At 44.6% G+C, this 20,378-nt stretch overlaps 1 protein-coding gene across 3 annotated transcripts in view; it reads left to right on the plus strand.

The window, feature by feature from the left end:
• LOC136378403 (nuclear body protein SP140-like protein) overlaps nt 1-20,378 on the plus strand; it is a 52,559-nt gene that overhangs the window by 13,987 nt on the left and 18,194 nt on the right. Inside the window, exons 5-8 of one of the 3 annotated variants that reach the window (XM_066345299.1) lie at nt 1,379-1,441; nt 3,193-3,339; nt 5,046-5,117; nt 10,609-10,662. In XM_066345299.1, coding sequence (XP_066201396.1) covers nt 1,379-1,441; nt 3,193-3,339; nt 5,046-5,117; nt 10,609-10,662 — 336 coding nt within the window. The remainder of the gene's footprint in view (nt 1-1,378; nt 1,442-3,192; nt 3,340-5,045; nt 5,118-10,608; nt 10,663-20,378) is intronic. The other 2 variants (XM_066345300.1, XM_066345301.1) reach the window with 2 other exon arrangements.

The raw sequence follows: 20,378 nt of genomic DNA on the forward strand, positions 1-20,378 counted from the left end.
ATCCCTGAGGAGTAGCTTTGAAAAGAGACCATTATCCCAATAACCAAGTCAAAGAAACAGGAACCCAATGAATCAGGAAAGCAGACTTAACCCTTTGAGTAGTATGAACATTCATGTACGTCCTCGTGCCTCCTGACCATCCAGAGTACCATCGTACATGTGTAAGGCAACATTAACAACAAGGCAAATGTATGCTCTTCTTGTTTCTAAAAATTGGTTATCAAACAAACATGATTTTAAGTTAATAAAACTGTAACTGAAACTAATTTCATTTTTTGAAAAGAAACTCACTTTTGGGGTTCAGCAAGCATGAAAACAACTCACTACTCAAAGGGTTAAAGACAGCACTGACTTGGAAGTAACTGTGATTTAGAAGAACCCCTGTAGGAGATCGGTGTGAGGTGCGAAGGGTTCATTAAGTACTGTGGGTACAGGGTCAACGTCACAGAGGAGACCCTTGATGATGACAGAATAAGAGACTAATGTAAATATGGGGGACGCTGTTCAAGGCAAGAGCATTCAAGGAGATGGGCAGGCACGCAGGGAGAGAGGAGAGGAAGTGGTGAGATGTGGAGGAGGGGGTGTGGGCACTTTGATAGAGAGACCTGACCTGTGGTGGCTCACTGGTTAAAGCATTGACCTGGAACGCTGAGGTCACCCTGGGCTTGCCTGGTGAAGTCACGTACGAGAAGCAACTACCAGGAAAGAGAGAGGAAGACAGAGGGGCAATGAAAGACAGGGGAAAGGGGTAAAAGACACAATAAAACAGCCACATTACTAGGAGCTCACTTATTGAACATTTTCTCTGGAAGTTGTGGGATTAGTGCTCACCGCTGCCTTCGGGGGCAGTATCACTCTCCGCCCATTCACAGAAAAGGAGACTGAATCTAGAGAGGCCATGAATGTGGTTGGCCTGAGGTCCAATGAGCAGGATGAACCAGGCACTGTGATGTTAACCCCGCACACTCAACCCTCATGGAAAGGCCCACAAGACAGTAAACAGGAATGCAGAGGGGGGTGAGGTGTGAAGTGGGGAGGGGACAAGGCGACATCACTTTATAAAAAGTAAAGTAAAGCCACCACTCGGGGACAACTCTGAGGACATAAACAGGTTCAGTATGACAATAGGTGGCAAGAAACGCCACCTCCAGTTACCGAGTGGCACGTGGATAATCTCAGGGAGACAGCCTGGTTTAGGCGAAGGGTAGAGCTGAGGGTAGGAGTGGGGTGGGTCCCCCAAGTCCAGATGGGCTCTATACTGGTGCCTCGGGGCAGGGGATCTTCAAGTCCTACTTTCTAAAGACTAAACTAGGACTAGGGGAGAAAGGCACAGCCTGTACCTCAGTTTCTGAAATGAACTTCTAATCTCTTCCTCCAGGAACTGGTGAAAACGCAAATCGAATCCTGCCATTACCTGCCCCACATTCCTCGATTAACAACGGTCTGTTCCTAGTAACCGTCCTGTGACCCTTGCTGTCCTTGTCCTGTCCTGGCGCGTGCTGTGCTGTGCTGTGCTGGGGGGGTGGGGCACTGCTTTTTAGTGCTGATGGCCCAGCGCAGTCAGCCTCCCTAGCCTCAGTTTCTCTAAGGATTTAGACAGCCAAGTCTTCATTTTCCTGGTTGCCCGGGAGGGTCGCTCCTTCCACCATCCTGAAAGGCCCTCGCTGCTAGCTCCCGACAGCCCGGGCCTGAACCTTTGCCCACGCGCCTGGCTTCATAGTTTTCTCCTCTGTATCTGCATCTGGCTGTGACCTTGATACTCTGACCTCACATCCAGCGGTGGCCCCAGGGCAGCGGGAGTGGGGGGCGGGGGTGAGTGTGCTCCTCCCAGGCCAACGTCTCTCACCTGTTGGGTCCCTCACACAGGACCACGGACAGCATGCGCCACCCCTGCCAACCCTCCCCCATCACCTCCGGGGCAGCATCCAGAGTACATGGAGTTGCTCTGAAGCACTATGGAAGGCATTATTATGCGGCTTCCCTTAGGACGTGTCATTTAAGAAAGGATGTTCTAAATTAGTGACACATTTTTATAAAAGAAAAAAAACCTTTCAGAGTGATTTTTGAAAGCACCATTATACTTTTAGCAAATTATATTTGATTAAAAAGTTAACACTTAAGAGTATAAAATAGCCAATATGCATCGATCCATACACTTAGCTGTTCATCTGCAGTGTGGCGGGCGGGAACAGGAAGGGGTGAGGACAGGAACTGTGAGGAGTAATGAACAGAGAAGGGATTGTCCGTGTGTGTGTGTGTGTGTGTGTGTGTGTGTGTGTGTCCATGTGTGTCTGTGTGTAGGTATAGCTTGTGGGGGGAGGAGACAACATTTTAGTCCAAATGATGCACAGCGAACCACCAGTGAATGTGTCCCAGAGTCTGACCCAGCAGGGACAGTGACTGTGACATGCACGGGCGAGGCCAAGGCTGTGCTTAATGCTCCCCCTAATCCCTCCCAGAAGGAGGCTCCCAGGAACTGAGAATGTGGCATTAAACATGCACCAGGGCCTAGATTCTGTGTTAAAATTGTGGGGATTAATTTTTAAATCATCTTTACAAAAATTACTCTGCTTAGAAAAAAGAACTAGATGAGAAAGATTTAAGCATACTGGAAAACATTGTTCATTCGCACAGTGTGGAGGAGGTGGGAACCAGAGTGAGACGCGTGACTGGGATCAGGAATGAGCAGGGAGGCTCACCGTGGGGAGTAGGGTGTGCTGGTCCGGGTGGTTTGCCTGGGGATTCATTCCTTCTCATCTCCTGCCCCGCTCCGCCCTCTGTCTCTGGCCACAGACCCTGCAGACCTGCTTGTCTGCTCCCTTGGTTGCTGGCTTCCTGCTGGGTCCCTAACCAGGAGACACTGGCGAGGGATGGAGAGTGGGAGCAAGGGAGAAACGAGTGTTTCCCCCACCGTCTGGGCAGCAGTTCCGGCCATAGCTGCGTGTCCCCCATGACTCTACCTCCCACCAAGCGGGCCGGCCATGGTCTGGCTCCTACCTACCCAGTGACCTTGGCACAAGAGCTCACCTTAGTCTCTCCCATTTTCCTGTTGACTGCTCTTTGGGTTGCCGCATGCATTCTTCCATTTGGAATTCTTGGCTTTCTCATTAACTATAAAACTAACCCCCTGGATTAAATTCGCTCTGCTTTAAAGGGGCAAATAAAAGATTTATGAATGAAAACATGGTCTAGGTACAGCCTTACCTGAAAATAGACGCTCAGAGCACCTTGGCGAAACAGGACAGACAAACGCAATGGAAACAGGTACAAGTAGTGACAACGATGCACGAGAAAGCCTACAGGGAAACGAACAATGTGACCAACTGTTTGAGTCTCCAGGTAAGACCCAGTGCCTGGGCGGGGTGAGTGCGGAAGGGGGGGGGAGAGACTGGCGTGCAGAGCAAAGGTACAGGGGAGACTGTTGGGGATAACGGCAGTGTTTGAGATGAGGAAAATATAGAGAAAATGTCGATATAGAAGAGGCTAACACAGATCACATAAAGTATGGAGGAAGGGTAATGGAACAGGAGAGAATAGGAAACGTAACAGAGCGTGGATACTCTGGAGTGGGGCAGCAGGGCCAGGTCTTTGCCAGGCAGGGAGACCCGGGACCCCTGGGAGGAGGAGCTCCCTCTCAGCACCTCGTGGGTCCCGGGCACCCACTTTGCTTCCCCTGACCCTGCTGCGCCCTGGGGGGCACCGATAGAAAATGTAGAGAAACAGTATGAATAGAGGAAGGTACAGAGGGGAATGAATGCCAATAAATAGAGAAAATGGAGAGACACAGTGAGAGCCATGTAGAGAATGAGTAAAGGACAATGAGTGAAGGACTAGCCGGAGTGGACCAGGTGGAGAGAGAGGACAAAGCATCGTCTGATCAGAGCAGACAGTCACCACAAAGAAGGCACAAAAGGCGGCTCCTAACACCATTGAGAAGGTGAGGTGTCCCCAGTGACCACCATGGCCCTGGGACCCTCTCAGATGAAACAGGTCTCTCCTCTGAGAGTGAAACCGGAAATAGAAACAAGACCCCAGAGTCAGGAGAGGCGCAGAGGAAGGGCGGAGCTGAGCAGCGGGAGAGGGGGGAGCTCTCCCTGCAGGGGGCCCCAGGGGGTGGGGGCTTACTGAGGGCAGAGAGGGTGCGCACTCCCTCAGGGGAGACAAACGAAATTCTCCCTTTACCACAATTTTGTCCAGGACCAGAGCTACCCAACAATGGAATCTCAGTGAGTTCCTGCTCTGTCTGTCTGGTGGATGTAAAGAAGGAAAACTCACTTTTAAATTCAGGAGTTGAATGGGAAGCCCAAGCCGGGACCGACTGTAACCAGGCGTCTGAGACAATAGGCAAGGGTGACAGAAAGAATGTGTGATATAAACCCCAGTACTGGGCACGGGTCTGGGTCGTGTCACCAGGGCTCATGGAGGCAGTCCTGGTGGCCTTGGTTAGAGGTCAGAAGAGGAGGGGACCAGAGCCTCATGCAGTCAGTTGAGCAGGAAATGGTCCCCAGTTATTCGAAAAATAACCAAAAGCAGAAATGGTTGGTTTAAGTATTGATGTCAGAGAGACTATTTCTGTGCAAGACAGGAAAGTGATGGATGGGGTCAGGAGTTAAAGCGAAGGGAGAAAATGGAGGAGCCAAGATACTCATTAAAGGAGAGAGAGAAAGAAAACAAAACAATGAAGACAAGGAGCCTTATAAAATGAGACACCACTGCCCAGCATAAAGAATGGAAATTGTTCAAGCCAACAGGAAAGTGAGGAAGTGGGATGAGGAGGAAAGAAGACGTGGATGAAGCTAGAGGTGGGGGGTGGAACAGTGAGCGCGGGGTAAGACGCGCGCTGCAGGATGGGCAGGGCTGCTGTCTGGGTTCTACCGCCTTCTGTGTGGCACCTGGGGCACCCTGCGGGTCACACCGTCAGGCACAGGCCGGGGTCACCTGAGCTAACGTAGCTCCAGGTCTTCCTAGCGCTCTCTTGAGGGTATTCCTGTCTGTGGGCTCTTTGCCCACCCCCAGACACTAAGGGGGGTTTCTCCTCTGCACAGTGATCATTGATGACTCCTGTGGTGAAGATGAGGAACCCCAACCTTCCACCTCAGCAGGGAAAAGGCAGTCTGGTAAGGAGGGGAAGGGGAAGACTGGGGCTCAGGGGACCTGAATTCAGAGCCACTGTGTCCTGAGATGTCTCTCCTGAGGTCATTCTGTGCCCTGGACCCCGTTTGTCCTGGAACCCCCTCTCTGCATTTTACTTGACCATTTTGGGATGTGCAAAGCAAGAAGATATCATTACATTTATATTTTTTGAAGATGAGGACTATTGATTGATGGATCCTATTAATATATGCATTTATATATTGATTATATAGTAGATAGGCTAGCAAAGTAATGAGTTTGTTTTAAAATTAACTAATTGATAAGACTATAAAGTGTTAGATTTATACATTTCTAAAGAGAAGAGGAACCTAAGAATCTATTGAAAGGTCACGTTGCCATCTGGTCACAGACTTTGAATAGTGTCAAAAGACAACTTATCTATCTAGTGTTAACACAAATAGTAGGTGAAGGATTTTAAAACCTGAAATGTTGTGTTTGATAGAGTTCTTCAGCAAGTCACATATATATAGTGACTATTCAAAGGACCTTTGCAAATACTATCTTACTTTTCCTTTACAATAACCCTGAGGGGTAAGCGGGAAGGGCCTTGTTACTTTTGCATCTAGATGAGAAAACACAATCACATCAATACTCCAAGTTTTTCCACAAAGTCTCATGGAGCTAAGGGGAAAGACAAGACAAAATGTTGTTTCCTCCATCCTGTGTGCAGCCCGGGTGGTCATTGGATGGGCAGCTCCTCAATGCACCGACTGCTGAGGGGTCCTCCCGTCCTGCTTGCTCAGAGCATATGGGAGACAATTCCTTTAGGAAAATCCACCAGGAAAACACCTAAGAACAAATAAATAATGACACATCATGATTACAAAAATTAAAATATTGTAAAGAAGGGCCCTGACCGGTTGGCTCAGCGGTAGAGCGTCGGCCTGGCGTGCGGGGAACCCGGGTTCGATTCCCGGCCAGGGCACATAGGAGAAGCGCCCATTTGCTTCTCCACCCCCCCTCCTTCCTCTCTGTCTCTCTCTTCCCCTCCCGCAGCCAAGGCTCCATTGGAGCAAAGATGGCCCGGGCGCTGGGGATGGCTCCTTGGCCTCTGCCCCAGGCGCTAGAGTGGCTCTGGTCGCGACAGAGCGATGCCCTGGAGGGGCAAAGCATCGCCCCCTGGTGGGCAGAGCTTCGCCCCTGGTGGGCGTGCCGGGTGGATCCCGGTCGGGCGCATGCGGGAGTCTGTCTGACTATCTCTCCCCGTTTCCAGCTTCAGAAAAAATACAAAAAAAAAAAAAATTGTAAAGAATATGTTTGCTGTAATACCTCACTAGATCTATCAGTGTAGAAGGTACAGTTTTCAAGGAGTGCCCTTTCTCACCTGTGTCTTGATCTTGACACAGGCACACTGCTCTGAAAGGTGGTTCCGAAATAAGTCCGGGGCTCAGACACCGAGGTTATTTCTCAGCCTGGCGAACAGTTGAAGGTAGCCTCGGTGGGGAGACGAGGGCCCCTCCCTTTAGCACAGGATTTCCACAGTCTCCCTACAAAAAAAACACAGCAGATGAAGAATGTGTTAATGACAACAGAAGGGGGAAGAGGAGGAAGAGAGAGAAGCGTAGGAGGGTAAGGTTCGAACAGAGCAGAGCATTGTCGTCAGGAAGTGGAGGTCACTGGTCCACCAGGCAGGTGACTTAGAAGAACAGACCAGAGTGGACTAGCTGCAAACCATAGTTTGCATGGCTGGTCAAGATTTTTCCAAGTTTTCTCACTTAGCGCATTTCCTCTGGGGTTGGTCCCTTGGTCGCTCAGTGGGACACATAAAACACCTGATTCCTTCGTGCAGGGTCAATACCCTTGACCAGAAGTCAGCTGCTCACGGTGCTGATTTGCACAGAGTATGAACCCTGGGCAAGGCTGCAGTCCTGGACGACAGTAGTATCCAGCATGGAAATTTAGAGCTTTGTGTTTCCTCTTGAATTTCCTTCTCAGCATTTTCCATAGGCCTTCATTCTATTAACTTGAAGGATGTTGTTTGCCTAACAACAAAAATAGGCCTTACAAAGTTGGAGGCAACAAGCACTTATTTGAAGTCAAAAGAATAACTATTCAGGAAAGCACTCATTCAGGCGGAAACCTGAATAGTGTTCTGCTTGGGAAACAAAGTCCAGGGGTATTTACAAGAAAAGGAAGGGGAACAATTAGATCAGAAGAAGGAAGGCATTTCTACTAGGGATTAAAAACTAATACAGTGATGCTAATTCTAATTTTTAATTTTAGTCTGGTAGATATCAGTCCAGGAGTCATAATATCTGCTTTCTTGTTATCCTTGAGAACAGTTCTTTGGAACACAATGTTGTTTTAGATCCAGTCCCAAGTTTATTCTCCCCTGTTTTAACAGTGCAAATGTTTAAGGCATAAGACGTGTAAGGAAATTCATCTGAGATGGCAGCTCTGACTCCATGTTTAAGTGGCTCGCCATTTATATATAATTTTACAATTTCCCGTTTTTGATCAAGATTTTTCCATGTGGCCATGGCCAGTTGGCTCAGTGAATAGAGCATCAGCCCAGCATGCGGATGTCCCGGGTTCAATCCCTAATCAGGACACACATGAGAAGCCACCATCTGCATCTCTCACCTCCCTCTCTGCCTTCTCTCTCTCTTCCCCTCTCACAGCCAGTGGCTCGATTGGTTCGAGCATCGGCCTCAGAAGCTGAGGATAGTGCGGGTGACTCAAGTGTCAGCCCCGGACGGGGGTTGCCAAGTGGATCTCGGTTGGGGCACATGCAGGAGTTTGTCTATCTCCCTTTCTCTCACTTAAAAGAAAAAGATATTTTTTGAAACATCACTGATAATTATCAGAAAGCAGCATTGATCAGTTATTGAAAGCATTATTAGTTCTCCGTTGTCAGGGGGTTCATTGTGGGAATGTTACGCCATTGCTGGCCCCTCGTCGCCAGGAAGGCTCATTCCCAGTATGTCATGTCCCACATAGGAAGGGACACAGGGGTCCTTTTTCTTAGGAGCCTCAGGCCATGTTTGAACAAGCAGAGTACCAGAACAAGAGAAGGCAGTACTGCCATGTCTCTTCAAGGGCAAGCAGCTGTAGTTTCTTGAGGTTTCTCAGGTGACGTCTCATAGGCCTTAGTGATGATTTCAAAAACATTGAGCAACCATTATTAGAGTGGCGTCTTTATAACAACGAGCTGCAGTCAGCTGAAGATATTAAACAACCATGGGATGTCAGCGGGTACTGTATTTAACTATTTGGCTTATTCCTAGATTTTATCTAGTTTCATTTCTATTTTATCAGAGGTCTTTTATCCAAGTACAACAAGAGATGTTAGCAACAGAGCACACCCCACCTTGCCCAGCTAACAAAATGTCAAGAGCAGTTCTCTTGTCTAATGTAACTCATGCAAAGAAATGTAAACATTTTTCTGGTTGACTATTGCTGGCTTGTCATTACAATTCCTACCCAAGGAAGAAGTATTCTTTCAAATCATTATTGGCCTGGATGACCAGGCATTAAACGCTCTTGAAATATGTACGTAACCAGTTCTATGTTTGGACCTGTGAAGTAGGTTGTTAGATGGTGCCCAGTGTTGTCTTTCCAGTCAGAAATTAAGGGTAAAAAGGAAACAATAAATATTCTACTGAGTGCTTAGCATTCTATACTATTTGTGAGGTAAGAAAGGACTAAAGTAAGGAGAAGCGGAAACATGAGGCTGTCGAGTATACGGCAGGCTCCGAATCTCGGGTTAGTTGTCCTCTGCTTCACTTCTTAGCAAGTTTGACTTTCAGTTCTGTTGTTTAAGCAATCCATTAGGTACCAGAGCTTTTTAAAAATTTTTTGATATTTTTTACAAGAAACTTTTTAAGCCCTGGCCGGTTGGCTCAGCGGTAGAGCGTCGGCCTAGCGTGCGGAGGACCCGGGTTCGATTCCCGGCCAGGGCACATAGGAGAAGCGCCCATTTGCTTCTCCACCCCTCCGCCGCGCTTTCCTCTCTGTCTCTCTCTTCCCCTCCCGCAGCCAAGGCTCCATTGGAGCAAAGATGGCCCGGGCGCTGGGCATGGCTCTGTGGCCTCTGCCTCAGGCGCTAGAGTGGCTCTGGTCGCAATATGGCGACGCCCAGGATGGGCAGAGCATCGCCCCCTGGGGGGCAGAGCACCCCCCCTGGTGGGTGTGCCGGGTGGATCCCGGTCGGGCGCATGCGGGAGTCTGTCTGACTGTCTATCCCCGTTTCCAGCTTCAGAAAAATGAAAAAAAAAAAAAAAAAAAAAGAAACTTTTTAAGTGAATCTTTCTGAAGATGAAACATCCTTACAGGAAACATTTTTATAAAATGATCAGAATGAAATAATAGCTGTCTGTAAGTGACACGTTAGAAGGAAGAGAAAGTGAGAAGTGTTTCTGCATCATCTGTTCTTCCTGAGTGTGCCAAGGGGCCAAGAGGCAAGGACTGAAAGTAGCCAAGCATCGGACATGATGGTTAAGGCGACCCATGGGTCTTGGGGTGGAGGTGAGTCGGCAGCTACCACAGACCCTTGCTGTGTCAGTGATAGGTGATCAGGGCTCAAGAACGTCAGGGGGCTCACCAGCTGGACGCGGGTCAGTTATAAAGGTGAGAGTCACAGGATTGGGGCTGCAGGACGTGAGGATTCTGAAATCAGAGCTCCCGTATTCTGCTGCCCTTGACTCTGAGCACATTTTGAAGAAAAAAAAAATGGGTCCAGTTCACGGCAGAATCCCATTCTATTTGCTAGGCCTGACTCTTTTGGGAACAGCAGGGAGGCAAGAGGTCATTATAAAGTCAGGTTTAGCAGCATGGGCCCTGTTGATTATACATGGACAATGTAGTAGAAACATACTCCAAAAATGGACATATCTAGCTTACTACATCATTGAATTAATAACTAATAATAATGACTGTAATAATAAAAAGTAATAAAGCCTTGATTTTATACAGTACTTTCCATCTTTATCACACCCATTATTTTGTGGAACCCAAGAAAGTCAGTATACTTTTGCTTCTAGATAATAGTGTCATTTTATCACAATCTTACTGAGGCCTCAAAAAACAACTGATTCTGCCACTAAACTGTTAAGAGAAAACCATCAAATCAACTATTCTTAACCCAACAGACATTTCTGATGGATGTCAGTCTTCCAGTGTGTCACAGGCATATACAGTGGTTTTGTACAAATTTCTGCACAAACTTCCTCATAAAAATCTTGAGATCTAAACAGGATATGATACCTCTTCTTACCTCTGAGTACAAAAGAGAATTTTTCAAAGTGCTACTTTGAGAAATAAAAGAAGACCCCAGGGCCAACTCTGAGGTCCTACTTCTCAATTTAGTAGGTTTTCAGTTTCTTTAGAAGAAAAACAGAAACAAGAAATCAAACACCCTTATACACTTAAGCCTTCTGCAGTATGAATTATCCTAAAATTTGTAACTTTTATTTATTAACTTCTGTGTTCTCACCAACACCTGTTATTTCCCAGGTACTGTGGATCCTGCAAACAATGCTACTTCAAGAAGAGTCACAAGGAAAAGAAGTAAGAATATACTTGTTTTTAATGTTAGAAATGAGTTTTATAATGCCAGTGTTTCTTTGTTGTTATTATTATGTATATACAATATTGTGATGGATAGAATGAATGTCTTCAAAGATGTCAGTGTCCTAATCCCTGGAACCTGGAATCTGGTGTCTCGCATGGCAGGTGAACTTCGCAGATAGAATTAAACAGGGGACCTTGGGATGGGGGCGATGATTCTGGATTACCTGGTGACCCAGGACACTCCCGTAGCCCGTAAAGAGCAGAGAAGCTTTCTCAGCTGTGGAGAGAGGAAGTGACTGCGGAGGGATGATCAGAGAAGCGATATTGCTGGCTTGGAAAAAGTGAGAAGGAACGAGGGTGTGTGGGCGACCTTAAGAGGCAGGAAAACCAGTCAAACACACTGTCCCCTGCAGCCTCCAGAAAGGAACGAAGGTCTGCTGAAAACTTGATTTTAGCCCCGTGAGGCTGTGTCAGAATTCCACTGACATTAACCATTAGATTATAGATTTGTGTTGTTTTGAGCCACTATTTGTAGTGAATGATTATGGCAACATTATAGAAATGATGCAGACTTTGGTTCTTAAAAGTGGGTTATGGCTATAACACGTTCTAAAAGTTGGCAATGGTTTTGAGCCCTGGGCAAAGGCTGGAAGAATTATAAGTAGAATGATAAAAAATAAATAAATAAATAAATAAATAAATAAATAAAAAGACTAGATTGTCTTGAACAGTTTATAGAAATGTGGTCGCTCCAGACCTAGTGAGGACTCAGAAGGAGGGAAGAATCTGGAAGAGAAAACCTACATTGTCTCAGAGAATACATAAATCATCCTGAACAGCACAGATTGTAGGAATATGGAGGTTAAAGGTGTGACTGGTGAGGGCTCAAGAGGAAATAAGGAACATGTTTTTGGAAACTGGAGGAAGAGAAACCTTATTATATACTGACAGAATATGTAGCAAAACCCAATCCTGCAGATAAGTGGAAAGCAGAACTTTCCGGATATGCAGTAAGGAGCTCTCTAAGTGAGGAAGGTGCAGCTAGTTTCTGTTTGCTGCTTACAGTCAAGTGTGAGAAGAAAGAGATATATTGAGGGGAGAACTGAACTGCTCAACAAAAAGGAATCAGGACTGGATCATTTGGGTTATTCTTAGCTCACCCAAGTTGCAAAAGATTCTAAAATTATGAGAGTCACTGTCAGATAAGTGTACTCTGTAGACGTGACCAAGATTGTGGCTGTATAACTTTTTGCTAGAGCCTCAGAAGTAGCGAAAGATCAGAGAACACAGCCACAAAAAGATTCCTTAATGAGAGTATGTGACTCATGGGTCAGCTAGCCTTCTCAGCAGGAGCCAAGAATAGGTAGGTAAGTATATAACAAAGCTAGGAGGTGACTTTTGTCTAAAGGAGCAGATCCCTATGATATACATGGGAGACCTACATGGTTCTTGAGAACCTTATACCAACAGAAATGGGGACACTGTGTCGAATCCCTAGAACCTGTAATCTGTTCCTGTACATGGAGTATGAGAGTTTGAAACGTGATTTAGTCAATGGTCTTGAGATGGGGAGATTATCCTGGATGACCTGATGGCCCCAGTCAAATCCATGGGTCCTTAAAAGTCAGAAAACCTTTTCTGCTGTGCAGAGAGGGAAATGTGACAATACACTAACGATCAGAGGTGATGTTACTGTCTTTGAAGATGAAGATGGAGGGACAATGTGCTAAAAAATAAAGGCAGAAGCTAGAAAATGAAAAAAAATCGATTCCCCCTTAAAGCTTCTTGAAAGGAACTATGCTCAGTGCAACTTGTGTCACATTTCTGACCTTAGAACTATAAGATCATAACTTTGTATTATTTTAAGCCACAGAGTTTATGGTAAATTATTATAATAGAAAACTGATACCTTTCATAAGTCCAAAAAGGAAGTGAATATTTTACTTTTAGATGAGTAGATTATATTATTTAAAACATTAATTTATATGTTTTCAAAATATTCACATATTTATTTGTTTTTATTTTAAAATATTTTATCTTTGTAAACTTTGATGTATGTATTTCTGTTTTTTTCTATGTATTAACACAATTATAATTATATCATATATCTAAATAAAACCATTCATACTGTTACTTTTTTACTTTAAATCAGTACATTATGCACTAGACATTAGAAACATTAGACATTTTGCTAACTTAACTATAGAAAGTTTTATTTTGTTCTTATTTTAATTTGCATTACTGTAATTTTAGTGTAGTTGAGCATTTTTTACTGGTTAGTGATCATTTGTTTTTCGTCTGCTACAAATGGCTAGTATGTGCCTTATCAATGTTGCTATTATGATGGTCAGGGTTTTTAACCATGTTGAACAAGACTAGGTATACTGATATGTTACACATGCTAAATTTTGCATGTGTTTGTTGTTAATATTTTGTCTCATTTGCTGTTATTCTGGGGTTTGTAATAGTATATTTGGTCCTAAAGAAGTTCGCAAAATTTATGTAGTTAAATCTGGTGGACTTTTCCTGTCTGGCTTCTAGGTTTTGTGTAAAGTTACAAAGATATTTTTCACCTCAAGATTTAAAAAAATATTTTATATTTGTTTTTATAATATGTGAAGTATTCGATACTTTTTAACGTCTAAATCTGTAATTCCCACAACATTCACCTCTTTGTGTATGATGTGAGATGATAATTATCAGAAATCACCCCAACACTTTTCTTCATGAATGGAAAGGCTCTTCCCTGTACCTTTCCCTGTCCTGTATCCATAGACCTGTGAATAACATTCTACCCTGAAAAACTGGTCTGTTTATCATTCAGTACCAGATTGGCTGAATTATAAAGGTCTAAAGTCGAATTTGCTTTTCTCACTTACTGCATTTTCTGTTGCCAAAAAGAGGAGAAACAGGAAAGACAGCAATTTCAGGAGTTCGGCGATGCTGTACCTCTGCCGGGGTAGAATCTAAAACTTCCCCAATGCCTTTGAGAATTTAAAAGTGCAGTACAAGCCCTGGCCGGTTAGCTCAGCGGTAGAGCGTCGGCTTGGCGTGCGGGGGACCCGGGTTCAATTCCCGGCCAGGGCACATAGGAGAAGCGCCCATTTGCTTCTCCACCCCCACCCCCTCCTTCCTCTCTGTCTCTCTCTTCCCCTCCTGCAGCCAAGGCTCCATTGGAGCAAAGATGGCCCCGGCGCTGGGGATGGCTCCTTGGCCTCTGCCCCAGGCGCTAGAGTGGCTCTGGTCGCGGCAGAGCGACGCCCCAGAGGGGCAGAGAATCGCCCCCTGGTGGGCATGCCAGGTGGATCCTGGTTGGGCGCATGCGGGAGTCTGTCTGACTGTCTCTCCCCGTTTCCAGCTTATTATAAAGAAAAAAAAAAGAAAAAAAAAAAGTGCAGTACAATGAATTTAAAGATTAATTTGGGTAGAATTAAAACTTTTTTCAACCCTGGCGATCAATGGGGTGACAGATGTCGCAGCCAGATCACCCTCACATCCTAAAACTTTTTTCAAGGAGGATGACCTATGCATTTATTCAAATCATCTTGTTTGTTCTTCCACTATATTTTATACTTTTCTTTATATATTGATCGATTAGGCATTTTTTAATTTTTCCTTGTCATATTTGCTGTAATATCATTTACATACAATAGAACTCATCACTTTAACAAATGTGGATAGTCGTGTAAATAGCACCATGATCGTGACATGGAGCATTTCTGTCGCCCCCAGAGGTTCACTGTGTCCCACTTTATACCCTCTGTCTCTTGAAAACAGCTGATCGGCTTTTTTCACTATACTTTTTTTTTTCCCTATAATTTTATACACATGAATTCTGACAGTATATAGTTTATGTTTGTTCCTTTTCACTTACCATAATGCCTTTGAGACAAACTGATATTGCTGTGTGTATCAGTAGTCACTCCATTTCTCTTGCTGAGAAGTACTCCATTGGATGAATATACAGAAGAGATTGCTTATCTATTCACCTGTTCATCGGCATTGAGCTATTTTCCATTTGCAGGAATTCTGAAAAATCTACTAGGAACATGTGCACACAAATATGTGGGTGAACATATGTTTTAATTTTTCTTGGATAAACATCTAGGTATAGTACTCCTGAGTAATATGAACATAAATGCACGTTCAACACTTTGTGACTCTGCCAGGTTTTCCAAAGTGGTTGTAGCCTTTTACATTCCCGCTAACAATGTGTGAAGGTTCCAGTTGCTCCACTTATGTGCCAGCGCTCAGTATTGTTTGTTAGTCGTTAACTTTAGCTATTTGTAGCGCTTGTGTAATGGTTGTTTTTGTCGTTTTAATATGTGTTTTCCTAATAATTAATGATGCTGGGAATAATTTCATGTATTTGCCATCATTCACAGATCTCATTTGGTGAAGTGTTTATTAAATGTCTTCCCTAATTTAACTGGGTTATCTATTCTCTTAAGTGAAAGAGTTATTTATATGTTCTGGATTCAAATCCTTTGTCGGTTATCTAACAATCTGTGGCTTACTTTTTCATTTTCTTGGCAGGATCTGTTGCAGAACAAAATTTTTAATCTTTGATGAAGTCTAATTTAACAGTTTTCTTTTATAATCTGTGATTCAGGGTTCTATTTAAGAAATTTTTGCCTAACTCAAGATCCAGTGTTTTCATCAAGAAGTCTTATGGTTTAGCACTTACATTTAGATCTGTGATCCAGTTTAAAATAATATTTGCACATGATGTTAGATAAGAACTTCTTTTTTAGAATAAGGATATCCAATGGTCCCAGAACCATTTGTTGAAAGTCTATCCTTGCTACATTGAATTAATTGCTTTTACATCTGTTTTGAAAGTCAATTGGCCATATGAGTTTGGGTGCATTTCTAGAATTCTTTTTCTGTTCTATTTATCTATGTGTCTATCTTATCTATCTTTTATTTATCTGTTTGTTTGTTTGTTTATGTGTTTGTTTATTTATTTAGCACGAGAGAGAGAGTTGAAAAGCATGAACTCCTAGTTGTAGCACTCTGGTTGTTCACTGATTGTTTCTCATATGTGCTCTGACCAGGGGGGCTCCAGCTGAGCCAGTGACCCTGTACTCAAGCCAGCGACCTTGGACTCAAGCCAGTGACTCTGGGATCGTGTCAGTGGTCCCATACTCAAGTTGCTGAGCCTGTGCTCAAGTCAGATGAACCTGTGCTCAAGCCAGTTTCCTTGGGGTTTCGAACCTGGGACCTCAGCATCCCAGGTCGATGTTCTCTACCCACTGTGCCACCACCAGTCAAGCTATGTGTCTATCTTAATGTCAAAGTGCATTATCTTAATTACTATAGCTTTATTGTTCTGAAATCAGGTAATAAGACCTATAATCTTTTTTTTTTCTTTTCAAAATGGTTTTGGCTAAGTTAGCATTTGTGTGTTTTGAAGCTTCTTCTCTTTTACAGTTTAGCCATGTTTAAGATCATGTGTCTGTCTAAGGTGCCCATTGAGCTCCAGCCATATGACCATGTGCTAGGCCATCCAAACAGAAATGGTAAAGAGCAAAAGGTGTCTTCTCTCCGAGGTCTATCCTTTCTGTGTGACGCTTTCCTAACGGCCCCCCCCCCCCACACACACACACACAGTCCTCTGCTCTCCTCTTACTCATCGAACTTTAAACTGGTGGTCCTGCCGCTATGAGGGAAGTTATAAACTATGATATCTTGTCTGGAGTAGGTCATCTCCCAGAATGCAGATGCTCTGTTAGTAAATTAAGAATGGAAAATGAATATTTAGGACATGATAGAAAGAAACACCTCATCAAATCTTTAAAATATTTGTTAAAAGTCTCTTTGGAACCTAATATGTGATCAATATTTGTAAATATTCTATGTCACTTTGAAATTTGTACATTTGAACTATTTGGGGGCTCTCAAATCTAGTGGGTTGATGGTAAATTAGGTTGTATGTGTTCCGTCAGGTTCATACTGAGATGTGTTAGTTTTTTCAAATCACTGAGTATTTGCCAACTCCTCCAGGTTGTCTTTTACTTGAAAAACTTTGACACCATTTATGGTTGTTATAACATAGTGGGTTTCTTCCTCTATAGTATAGAGTGTTCCCCCTCATCTTTATTCATGCCTTTTGCCTTCAAATCTCTTTTTCAGGGTGCTGATCTGTTACATTAACTTTTATGTTTATGTTTTTCACTCCTTTGCTTTAAGCCCTCCTATGCAGCTTTGTTTTACGTCTCTGTAACAACACTTAGCTTTTTGTGATCTTTCTTAATTTTTTTTTTTTTTGGTATTTTTCTGAAGTTGAAAATGGGGAGGCAGTCAGACAGACTCCCACATGTGCCCAACCGGGATCCACCCTGCATGCCCACCAGGGGGCGATGCTCTGCCCATCCGGGGCGTTGCTCTGTTGCAACCAGAGCCATTCTAGCGCCTGAAGCAGAGGCCATGGAGCCATCCTCAGTGCCAGGGCCAACTCTGCTCCAATGGAGCCTTGGCTGCGGGAGGGGAAGAGAGAAACAGAGAGGAAGGAGAGGAGGAGGGGTGGAGAAGCAGATGGGCGCTTCTCCTGTGTGCCCTGGCCGAGAATCGAACCCGGGACTTCCGCACGCCAGGCCGACGCTCTACCACTGAGCCAACCGGCCAGGGCCAATCTTTCCTAATTTTTAATAATTAAGTTTTATTTGTCACTTTTATTATAATGTCTGATAAACATGGATTTATATACTGCTCACAAAAATTAGGAGATATGTTATCACTTCATATTCACTTTGAAATATCCCCTAACCTTTGTGAGCAGCATATGTTCTGTAGGATTGTTAACCCCCCTTCCTATGGGTTTTGTGTCTCTCTCCCTCTCTCTGGTTGTTTGGGTGTCATTCTGTATCCCACCTTTTCTCTCTGCTGGTTTGGAAATTGGAGATAAACTTCCTGTCTTCTCTTGAACCATGCCCTAATCTCAAAAGATAACCAAGATTTTAGCACCAATTTGTTCAAATTAAACCTCCAGTCTCCACAATGAACCTACTGTTGTTTAATATTTTGCTATTAATTTTCTTTTAATTATAAATTTTGAAACGATTATTTTACAGTCCAAAGGCATTTCCAACATTTGCTTATTTAATTAAATTTTTTGTCATTTTATACACTCATCATTGTTTCTCTCATCGCTTCATGTATGATCTCCTGGAATGCAGCCTTGGTTCTTTTAGTGAGGGTGTCTATTGTGACAAACCTTCTGAGTGTTGCATGTGCAAACTTGACTTTATTTTGGTGTCATTTTTTTTCTTACAAGGTTTAAACATCTGAGGCGAACATTTACTTGTCCTCAGTATACTAAATTTTTTTTGTGTGTGTATTTTTCTGAAGCTGGAAACGAGGAGAGACAGTCAGACAGACTCCCGCATGTGCCCGACCGGGATCCACCCGGCACGCCCACCAGGGGGCGACGCTCTGCCCACCAGGGGGTGATGCTCTGCCCCTCCGGGGCATCACTCTGTTGTGACCAGAGCCACTCCAGTGCCTGGGGCAAAGGCCAAGGAGCCATCCCCAGCGCCCGGGGCCATCTTTGCTCCAATGGAGCCTTGGCTGCGGGAGGGGAAGAGAGAGACAGAGAGGAAGGAGAGGGGGTGGAGAAGCAGATGTGCGCTTCTCCTGTGTGCCCTGGCTGGGAATCAAACCCAGGACTTCTGCACACCAGGCCGACGCTCTATTACTGAGCCAACCGGCCAGGGCCTCAGTATACTAAATTGATTACTGCATTGTCTTCTGAGATCTCTTGTATCACTAATAAAAATTCTTCTTTTAATTTGAACTGTCATTTTTGGGTTAATAAAGTTTTCTTTCTCACTCAAATCTCTATTACCCACCATTAAATTATGAAATCTCAAGATGCAGAAAACAAATTTAGTAAATATAGAGTCGCAATTACCACGTACTGTTCTTGCTTTATCGCATTCCTCTCCATCTCTCCATTTTCCTGTCCGCCAACTCAGCCCTCTCAAGCCTGAAACACTGCAGAGGTCAGTGCCCTTCCCGCCAAGCACTTCAGTGGCCATGTCATCAAGTAGACTTCAGTGTTTGTTTGTATTGCTTTTCTTTTGAAAAAAATATTTCACTTATTGATTTTAGAGAGAGGAGAGATAGAGAGAGAAAAAGCAGGGGAGGAGCAGAAAGCATCAATGCATAGTAGTTGTTTCTCATATGTGTCTTGACCGGGCAAGTCCGGGGTTGCAAACAGGCGACCTCAGCATTCCAGGTGAACACATTATCCACTGTGCCACCACAGGTCAGGCTCTCTTCTTTCTTCTGAGATAAAATTGACAATGAAATGTACAAATATTAAGTATATCATTCTATGAATTCTGATTAAATTACTCTCATGTAAAATACAAAGCTTTATCAGGAGACAGACCGTGACCATTACCCCGGGACGTAAGCATATCTCCTCTGAGGAGAGCGGGGAGACTGTACTAGCCTGGGATATTCCTAAGGAGGGACGTATTCTCTATTTTATACCGGTTAGGAAACAAATTTGTCCTATCCCTTTAGGGCTACATTAACTCAGCTTCTAAAACTGTTTCTACCCACATATCCTTGAAAAGGCACCCTGGCCTGACCAGGTGGTAGCACAGTGGATAGAGCATTGAACTGGGAGGCAGAGGACCCAGGTTTGAAACCCCGAGATTGCCACCTTGAGCACAGGCTCACCAGCTTGAGCGCGGGGTCGCTGGCTTGAGCATGAGATCATAGACATGACCCCAAGGTTGCTGGCTTGAGCCCAAGGTCACTGGCTTGAGCAAGGGGTCACTCACTCTGCTATAGCCCAATGATCAAGGTACATATGAGAAAGCAGTCAATGAACAACTAAGGTGCCGCAATGAAGAATTGATGCTTTTCGTTTCTCTCCCTTCCTGTCTTTCTGTCCCTATCTCTCTCTCTCTCTCTATCTCTCTCTCTCTCTCTCTGTCACAAAAAAAAAAAAAGAAAAGAAAAGAAAAGGCACCCTGAGCATGTGGCATGTCAGGACATTGCCTCCCGACAAGTCCTCCTCACACAGCAGACTGGCAGTTTCCCCATGAGGACACCAGGCCACGAGCCACTCTGATCACTCTGACCACTGGAGGCTAAAACCCAGTTCATTTGACTTGTTTCCTGCAGCCTTTAACAAACTTCCTAAACTGCAATTGGTTTAGGTCTCCTATGATCACCCCCATAGTGCAAGTCACCACGGGCACGTGAGAGAGACAAATGAATGCCTGGCTTTCACACAAGCGGTACAAGCCCAAAGCTACACACGGAGACCCTGAAAGAGAGGCATTTATAATTGTGGAGATCCCTAAGGGGAATATATCAGCCATGGGTAAGGTGGGCTCCTGACCACCTGTAAACCTTAGAGTTTTCATTTCTGTCCATTGTGTCTAGTCCTTGACAGGTCTGGACGAGGAAAGGGACCCTGCCTGGGGGCCATCTATCCAATCTGTCCTCTATGTCCCTGACACTAACCAGATGGCACCTGTCCTACAACCCTCCACTGCATGACTGAGAAACGTTGTAGGGACAGTGTCCGGAGACACCCCGCATGGGATGTATAGATGCCGGCACCAGCCCGTGTCCTCGTACGTGATGCAGAATGGCCGACTCGGCCTCTCTGGAGGAAGAGCTGGACCGGGGCGGGGTTTTTTCCGGAAGAAGGACTCGGGGCAGTTCCGGGAGACAGATATTGTTAACAC

Source organism: Saccopteryx leptura, chromosome 7 (genome assembly GCF_036850995.1).
Source record: "Saccopteryx leptura isolate mSacLep1 chromosome 7, mSacLep1_pri_phased_curated, whole genome shotgun sequence".
Lineage (NCBI taxonomy): Eukaryota > Metazoa > Chordata > Mammalia > Chiroptera > Emballonuridae > Saccopteryx > Saccopteryx leptura.